Here is a 9883-nt window from a genome sequence, read left to right as displayed (position 1 = left end):
TTTTTGTTGACCTTTGTCCATGGAAGGTCCCTGCAAAATTTCATTGAAATTGGTTCAGGGGTTTTGGAGAAGAAGTCGAAAATGTAAATTGTTTACGGACGCACGACGGATGACGGACGACGACGGACAAAAGGCGATCGCAATAGGTCACTTGAGACTTTGTCTCAGGTGACCTAAAAATTCTTAGACTCGTTTCATCAATCTCATATGAAATGGAAACTCAGGAAAGATCCTATGTATATCTTACTTACATGTATACCAAGGATCTTGTACTGTACTGTAATCTTCTGTAGCCCTGAACAGCGGATATCCTGGCCGTTGTTACATATCACCTGCATGAATATAGAAGATGCTGTGACGTATCCCATTTTTACATTACCATATTTATCATGTGATAGATCCACGAGGCCAACACATCATCTCAGACTTAAAGTAGCAGGATGGGCTTATAACCAGGCATGGGCTTATAACCAGGCATGGGCTTATAGCCAGGCATGGGCTTATAACCAGGCATAGGCTTATAACCAGGCATGGACTTATAGCCAGATATTTATGTGGGCTTATTGCCGGATAAACATGGTCGGACAATTTAACTCTACAATATCAACCACATAGTGAGTTGACATATAACCCAATATATTCAAGAAGAGGAGTTAGTTAGTTATTGGATTCTTAATGGCCCATCAACACAAAAGGTCATTAGGGCCAATAAAAAATAAACTGAACATGTTAAACGAAATGACATGAAACAAACATAAAGGACTATATACAAATAACTTCAAAAACGGGTCTCATATAGTGAGAACTGTTTTTACTTTTTTCAGTTTAATACCTGTTAATCATAACCTCACCAGCTAAACAGATGTACAGGTATGATAACAATAGGGGTGAATTCTCAACAAAGGCAGGGGCCAATAAACAAATCATTTGTTATGCATAGCATAGCAAAATTGTTTATAGATCAAAAACATCTCATTAACCCTTTCACCCCATGTTACTTTAGTAGCCTCTACCATGCATTGATATGGATGAGTCCATTATGGTCTACAGTGGTGAAAGGGTTAAATGTGACATTTTCAAAACCTTTTAGTCTGTAAGAAAAATAGCTATCTGGTCAACTTTTAGTTTTTATACCCTTGTATCTTACTCCGTCTATAAGGAAGGTATTTCATAATGTCGGCCGTAGACAGGTACTCTAACCTCACCTGGTAGAAATGTATGGTAGAGTCGCGGGCAAAGGCCAGAACGGGATCAATCACTCGGTCACTCTCCGACACCTGGATGATGACAAACTGCCAGGCCAGGAGGGGGAGAGTCCCTGGGTCACCCTGTATAGAAAGAACACACATAAGTAAACAGTAATAGGGTTCAAGCTCCTACAATCAGGGTACCTCCTGGATACACAATGAACCAGATTACGGTGAGAATCCTGATCAAAGTATGATAAACAAGAAGACACTGTCAATGATATCCTTCGCTCGCAATGCAAAACATGAAGCGTAAAATACAGGTCAAAATCAGCATCCGCAATACGCATTCAGTAGAGCAACCCTAGATACACAATTGATGCAAGAATAATCAACATAGCACTTGTAGTTATTCTTTACAAGGTGCATGGATGGACGGACCTCATTTCTATATCCCCCGCCAACTCGTTGAGAGGGGGATAATAACTACGATGTACATTTTATTTTCATTGCTATGATCCAGACAGCTCACCCAGTTTTCAATTTACTGATATCTATTAAGTTAAAGTGTGTGATGATAGTTTAATTGTATAATATCTGTCATAGCATGAATTTGAGACAGACTCCTGATTTTTACCCTAAAATTGAGCATTTTCATCCGGTGAATTTGCAAAACTATTCCTATTTTCTGAGATCTGATGATATCATCTGAAAGAATAACTTAAAAGATGCCATTTCAAAATGTGGTTTTTTCCCTAGTGTGGTTTTTTCCCTAGAGTGTGGTAGCAGTGTACAGTAGAAATGGCTTGACCCTAAATATAAAGGGCATGTCTCACATAAACATGGATAGTGAATTCACCCTGCACAACACACCTACATATATATACATATTTATAAACTACATTTTGATTTCATTTTGTTTAGAAGACTTTTTTTTTTTCATAAACTGTTTTCCCCAGATTTGGGACTTGTGAAAACCATGGTTACCACATCAAAAAACACCAAAATATGCAAAATATCATGATTTTAAACCCGAAATTCGACCCCCGCAAGTAGAATATTTTTTCTTAAAACCTGTCTGAAATTAAATATCGCCTTCTCGGTAACAGAAATACTCACGTTTTAGCATAGGTCATTCTGGTGGATTTTTCACAATATTACACATGTGCTGAGCACAAAAATAGACTACATGAAAAGCTAGCTTTTGTTGTGTAGACACAGATTCGTAAATGCCCAAAACTGTAGTCTCAAACCAAATTCAAATTTTTTTTTGAAAAATTATGAAGCCCACATAGTCCACTTCATCATGTTTATGCCAATTTTAGTGCTGATTTATTTTTAAAATTTTGATACATGTTGTATTACAGGGGTTATTCATTGTATAAAAATATCACCTATGGCCATCATATGCTACTTTATCACATACCTGTTGAATCTTGTTATAGTAATACAAGCAATTTTTCAGACCATGAAATACAACGTTCTGCATGTGCAATACGGAATGTTGTATTTACCTACTAGCCGGAACTACTTTTTATGGGAATCCCCTTGTCATGGAGAACTGAAAAGTTCCCGGTATTTGCAAAAAATATGAAAGTTATAAAATGTTTGTATCAATTTCTAACTAATACGGAAGGTATGTGATAAAAGCAAGACCACCCACTTGTGTTTTTCTAACGAATCAGAAAGCACTCATTTATTGCGCGGACGTATATATATTCGTCCGCGCAATACACTCGTGCTTTCTGATTCGTTAGAAAAACACAAATGTGTGGTCTTGCCTATGTACACTGCTACCTGTACACACGCACATTTTATCTATGCTTTTAGTTCCTAGCACATGTAATCCCCCTGGATATTAAAAAAAAATATGACAAGTATGGTCTCTGCAGAACTGCTCAACAGAACATTTCAGTATTATGCTTGTCAATTTTTTAGCCTTTACAAAATCCAGATTAAAGCGCCACTGTTTACCTTTAACTGATGGGTGAAGAAAACCTTCAGCTGTGGTCGTATTGTCACTAGAAGTACCTGAATCATAAAGGCATGAAGAGATACAAGTTAAACCGCATTATAATTCATAACTAAGAATATAACTTTGAAACATCAATCCAAGTGATTTCAATTTACCAACATGAATATTAATACTGTATACCAAGACTTATTAAAAATTTCCTGTTATACAGTACATATCTTTTCATTCAATCACTCTCGCCTTTTCTTTGATTTGGTGACGTCTTTCTATGCACCTGTCTTCATACATCTGAAGCTATTGCAGGGGTGTAAACCCCGAACACAACAAAACCATGGTTACATCACTATCATAAACAAATGACTGTAGTACCTCTGAGTCTGGAGAAGAAGAGTTTTGAAATATTGGTAAATGTTCCCTTTGGGGTAGGAATTCTAATTTTACAATTTTGTAGCCTCATCTACCAAGGATGATTCTGACAAAGTTTGAAAAGATTCCATCCACTGGTTCTTGAGAAGAAGTTAAAAATGTAAAAAGTTTATGCACGATGCACGGAAAGTGATCGGAATAGGTCACTTGAGCAAAGCTCAGGTGACCTAACAAGAGGCCCATGGGCCTAAACGGTCACCTGAGTCTACAGTATTTATTTTTGTTGTTGAAATATGTACCAATTTGAGTAAAAAATAGTATAATGTTAACTTAACTTTGTCAGGACCATGAGCTGATCATTCCTAGACCAATTTTAAGTGAGATCGGCCTATTAGAACTTAGTAGCAAAATAGCGGCCATGGCAGCCAAATTGTATTTCTGATTGACCCGAAAAATAACAACACTTTGTCAGGACCATGATTCGATCATTCCTACAAAGTTTCAGTTCAATCGGCCAAGTAGATCTTTACTTTAAGTTTGAAATAGTTTACCAAAATGGCAGCTGTGGTGGCCATATTGGATTTCTGATCGACCTGAAAAATAACAACACTTTGTCAGGACCATGAGTCAATCATTCCTACAAAGTTTCAGTTCAATCGGCCTAGCAGAACTTGACTTTAAGTTTGAAATATGTTTTCAAAATGGTGGCCGTGGCGGCCATATTGGATTTATGATTGACCTGAAAAATAACAACACTTTGTCAGGACCATGAGTCGATCATTCCTACAAACTTTAAGTTCAATCGGTCCAGCAGAACTTGACTTTAAGTTTGAAATAGGTTTTCAAAATGGCGGCCGTGGTGGCCATATTGGATTTCTGATCGACCCAAAAAATAACAACACTTTGTCAGGACCATGAGGCGATCATTCCTACCAACTTTCAGTTCAATCGGTCCAGCAGAACTTGACTTTAAGTTTGAAATAGGTTTTCAAAATGGTGGCCGTGGCGGCCATATTGGATTTCTGATCGACCCGAAAAATAACAACACTTTGTCAGGACCATGAGGCGATCATTCCTACCAACTTTCAGTTTAATCGGCCCAGCAGAACTTGACTTTAAGTTTGAAATGTAAAATGTTAACGGGCGACGGACGACGGACGACGACGGACGAAAACGGATAGCAATAGGTCACTTGAGCTAAAGCTCAGGTGACCTAAAAATACAACTTTATAGAGGAAACTATCACCATTTTATCATTACAATACGTTGTCATGACATATTGACCTTTGACATGGTTGCCATGGCAAAAACCATGGCTACATCACTATCATTATAGAGGAAACTATCACCTTTTTATCATTACAATATGTTGTCATGACATACTGACCTTTGACATCGTTGCCATGGCAATAACCATAACATCCTGCATGGGGTGGTCTTTGATGGTTAGGTTCATGTGGAGCGGTTCAATGGTGCATACCTCGCCTCGACTGTAAAATAGACAGCACGGAGTAACTCAATGAATACACCTCATCAATGCAGGGAATGACGAACCAATTAATTGTTATATAGATCAATACTGATTTTGGTAATGACATATTTGATCTATTAACTTCAATATTTGAAAAGGTGAAAATAAACCAAATATGTGAGTGAGAAAGGGGCTAATCAAATCAGAGATTTTATGGACTTATGAGAACTCTTTTGGTAACAAGTCACATGAAGTAGTAAGGTAGCATACATCCTTAAGTGTCCATGTTACAGTAAGGTAGCATACATCCTTAAGTCTCCATGTCACTGTAAGGTAGCATTCACCCTTACGTTTCCATGTCACAATAAGGTAGCAAACATCCTTAAGTCTCCATGTCACTGTAAGGTAGCATTCACCCTTAAGTCCCCATGTCACAGTAAGGTAGCATACATCCTTAAGTCTCCATGTCACTGTAAGGTAGCATTCACCCTTATGTTTCCATATCACAGTAAGGTAGCATACATCCTTAAGTCCTAATTGTTTACTTACCTTCCAGAAAACAGACACTTTGATTCACACGTGCGAACACCAATCAGACGCCTGAAATACAAAACAGTGTTACATTACTTATACCTTCATCACAACTTATTCATTTCCACTGACACAAACAGTTTTTGTTTCAACAGCTTTATTGTTTTAAATTTTTAAATTTTAACAAAATAAACTAGAACTGCACCCATAGGCATACTAATACAAAGCTGATGCCATAACTTAAGTTAAAACTGTTAATGTCTCTGCCAATCAGAGGCCATTGTGGTCATCTTGAAACCAAAAAGTTTGAAAGTTTACCATTTAATGTAATGTATATTCCCTAGATATATAACTCACAGGAAGATCCATATCGGTCACATACTTATGGAGAATATTTTTACTTTCCAGAAATCTATATACCCTTTCATTGATGATGAAAGCATCTATGTCAATCTACCTAGACTCTTCAATCCTGAGTACAACCCATAATTCTACCCTAACATAAATATAAATGCAGCTTATTATTATAACTTCTAGTTTTCATAACTTTGTTGAATTGATGATGACAAATGTCTTTGTAGATCTACTTAGACTCAATGATATTGAATACAACCCAGAATTCTACCCAAGTTTAATCGGTAACATAAATGTATTTATCACATAACGTACTGTGTTATCAAGTGAATATACCCATGTCATATTTTTTTGCGTATATATATATATATTAACCCATGTAATATGACCTATCGGCTCTGTGATTGGCTGTAAGTTTCAATTGTTTCATGCCTAGGACAAGTACATGACGTCACAGACTTCTGCACTGGAGTCAAAATGGCGGCTTTTTACATTTCGAGGTTGCACGAAAATTGTCCAGTTTCTCGAATAAATGCCACAAATCTTGATGATGTGATAAAAAGGATCTTACACTTGTTTTCATTTCATATGTAATTTATGAAATTCGTCACAAATTTTTCATTATAGCTCACCAGAGGCTCGCTAAATTGAAAAGTTCTTAAGACTCGTTTCATAAATCTCATATGAAATGGAAACTCATATAAGATTCTATATATATATATGTGTAGCTTATTATTAAAACTTCTAGTTTTCACAATTTTGTTTAAAAAAAGTGGTATTTGATATAATGTGGCATGGTTCTATTTACTCACTTGAATTCCAGCTCAAACACGGAGCCTCCGCTGTCACTACAGATGGCCAAAACAAGACTATCTGTGAACTGTTGATAGAAATAATGGTAATATTGCATAAAATCAGTACAGTAACTTTTCTACTTTTTGACAGGGCCTGAGCGATTTCAAAATTGTGAAAAAAATATTGACACTTTCACAAAATTGGGACAAAGAATATACAAATACACTTGTACAAACAACCAGTATGTTTGTTAACGTATTTATTTTGAAACTAAATATTAATCACAATTTCTTAATCTGCATCACCTTAACCCTTTCACCACTGTAGACCATAATTGACTCAACCATAACAATACATGGTACAGTTTACTTAAGTTACATAGGGGTAAAAGGGTTAAGATGCGACCAACTAAATATCCAGCACATGGTTCCTTAGGGGATCTTGTTTAAATCAATAGTGACAAATTACCCCTTTTTAGAACCATCTCTCGGCCAGGGTCAACCTCTCAAGTTTTACAGTTTTTAATGCAAACTGTATAAAGATGTTTGCTGTAAAATTTGGCAAAATGCTCAAGAGGTATCATTGGGACATGTAGATGTAATTGTCAAATAATATGGAGGATAAATTACGAACTGAAATTCTCCTTGATGTGCAGGACTGCCATACAATGCCCGATACTTGTAGCATAATTGTGTTTGCCTCTTAATATCCAGTAAGCAGCTCTATGGTGTTAGGGTACCCCCGATGGTGATCTCAACCATTTCAAAGTTGATTGATTTAAACGAACTTATTCTGCACAGACAAATATAAGCAATTTGGTTCAGCCCCTCAGTCCTTCAAGGGCCTGCAGTCACACCTAGCCGATTTTGGTCAGAGCACAAATTTGGCGATTTTCTGGAATCAATACTAGAACGGCAGCGTAACGGTATCACATCGCTAAGAACAGTAGTACATCGTCAGAACATTGGCGAAAAATTTGGCAATGCAAGCGACGGTAGAAATCTTTGAACATACTCAAAAATGTCCGCCATTGCGCTGCCAGAGCGAGCAACGGGACTATAACGGCAGTGCTCTGGTATGGCTTCGTTGATGTCGGTAGTTCACCAGTAGAGCCCCGTAATGGATCGGCGGCTCTCCGATGGCCTCAATGTGTACCGTGCTGGTACCGATGTGATACCGTAGTACTACCGAATAGCCCCGAAGTAGTATTGATGCGCGTCGATGTACTAATGACAGAAAAGTGGTATTCAGTAGCACACCAGCTCTTACATCATTGGGACAACAGTATCGCAATGGGAACGCGGGTACTACATTGGTATTGCTACGGTTAGTGTTAATTTTTTTTTTTTCAAGTGCTTTCTTGCCGGAGCTCTGAAGATTTTCTTGCCGTTGTTAATTTTTTCTCCAGTTTAGTCCTAGCGAGGTACATAGGTAGTGTGTAACAGGCTCTTTAGGTGTGGGGGAGAGTCGATCCTTCCAATTGTACATTTTTTAATCATCACAAGCTCAGGATACTTCTAATCAACTATGGTGATGTGGAAGAAACTTGCACTAGATACAAGTTGTCATCTAACAAATACAACAAGGAATACTTACTCAAGAGTGATATCATTGAATGCAATTTTCAAATAAATAACAAACTTGAGCTCACTTTTTTTTCTTGTTTTACGAATCGCTCACTCAGTCATAGCTTAACAAAGGGATCAGCTGGTTTTGAAATGTTGCAACACCTTTAATATGTAATTTGTGTATGTATAAAGTAAAACTTTGATATTTGAATTCACCTTGATGTGTAGGACTGCCGTTCCAGGAGGATGGGCCTCAGTTATCGTCCGTAGAAGTTTCCCGTTGGTAAGGTCCCACATCGTAATCTAGAAAAGTGTATAAAATTATTTGCTACATTAATTCAATATCCCTTTCTTTGAATTATTTATTTTAACCCTTTCACCCCTACGTAACTTCAGTAAACTCCTCCATGCATTGATTTGAATGAGTCCATTATGGTCTACAGTTGTGAAAGGGTTAAAGTGATGCAAGCAACCATACCTTGCCCACACTCCATCTTATCCCACATCATTGGAAAGGTCGGAACCAAGGGGAGACAATGCTACTGTCACAGTATACTTTTTGCTGCATCATGTGTAGTATGAATTCAATGGAATCATTGTTTCGTTCAAATCTGGCCAACTTTAAACCAACTAACTTTTAGTCAAAAAACACTCTGCCTGAGTATGCAAGAGTGTACAATTTCATATATATATAAATATATCCGCCTGAAGAAGCCCTAGAAGGCAGAAAGGCCTAGCTGACGATCTGAAAAATTACCAGTAATGATTTCTTTACTTAACAAACAGTACACTTCATTATGTCTTTGTACGCCAAATCTGGATACTCCAGGTGAAATAGTATAGAAGATATGTTCCGGACAAATATTTTCAAAAGTAAAGGTCAAAGGTCAGGTCAAAGGTCACAGTGACCTGTTTCTTGCATTCTGCACTTCATCATCCCAAGATATCTTTGTACACCAAATCTGGTTACTCCAGGTGAAATTGTATACAAGATATGCTGCGGACAAACATTTTTCAAAAGTTAAGGTCAAAGGTCAAAGCATAGGTCACAATGAGGTCATAGTGACCTTCTTCTTGCACTCTGCACTCCACCATCCCAAGGTGTCCTTGTTCACCAAATCTGGCTACCCCAGGTGAAATAATATAGAATATATATCCTGGACAAACTTCTCGAACGGACAGAGTGCAAATTAACCTATAGCCCCGCCCCCCCGGGAACCGTTGAGGGACTAATTAGTCATGAAGCTGAGGTTTACTGAGGACACACAGGTGTAAATGGTTAGTGACATACCTGTCCCTTGGCAAAGCCACTGAGAAGGCGTGTGCAGTCCCTGTTGAAGCTGATGGCGGAGACAGACCCGTACTGTGACCCGACGGCTGTGCTGCCAAGACACCACTTGAGAACCTGTTTGGGGTCTGTATATAAAAGATATGCTTTAACCTTCTGTATTTCTGTCATGGTATCATTGTTATACCTGGATAAGTTCACCATTTTCTTCATCAACAAGAGGCCCAGTGGCCTTAATCGCTCACCTGGTATATTGTTTTCAATTTATAACCTGTATCATACCAGTTTATCAAAGGAGTACAAGAAATACAAGTTGCAAGAAGGAATACATCTGTTTGGGTACGTTGG

The 9883-nt window shown here is 37.7% G+C and overlaps 1 protein-coding gene across 2 annotated transcripts in view; it reads right to left on the bottom strand.

Annotated features, from left to right (window-relative positions):
• Window positions 1-9883, bottom strand: part of LOC110449374 (vacuolar protein sorting-associated protein 8 homolog) — a 46265-nt gene that overhangs the window by 25843 nt on the left and 10539 nt on the right. For both annotated transcript variants that reach the window (XM_021496218.1, XM_021496219.1), the window contains 8 exons: window positions 9539-9663; window positions 8464-8550; window positions 6697-6764; window positions 5549-5599; window positions 4916-5018; window positions 3162-3218; window positions 1206-1328; window positions 252-332 (listed from right to left, as the gene is read on the bottom strand). In XM_021496218.1, the coding sequence (XP_021351893.1) occupies window positions 252-332; window positions 1206-1328; window positions 3162-3218; window positions 4916-5018; window positions 5549-5599; window positions 6697-6764; window positions 8464-8550; window positions 9539-9663 (695 nt within the window). The remainder of the gene's footprint in view (window positions 1-251; window positions 333-1205; window positions 1329-3161; window positions 3219-4915; window positions 5019-5548; window positions 5600-6696; window positions 6765-8463; window positions 8551-9538; window positions 9664-9883) is intronic.

This window comes from Mizuhopecten yessoensis, unplaced genomic scaffold (assembly GCF_002113885.1).
Source record: "Mizuhopecten yessoensis strain PY_sf001 unplaced genomic scaffold, ASM211388v2 scaffold4599, whole genome shotgun sequence".
NCBI lineage: Eukaryota > Metazoa > Mollusca > Bivalvia > Pectinida > Pectinidae > Mizuhopecten > Mizuhopecten yessoensis.
The sequence above is the reverse complement of the archived record's forward strand: the minus strand, read 5'-3'. Positions and strand labels throughout refer to the sequence as shown.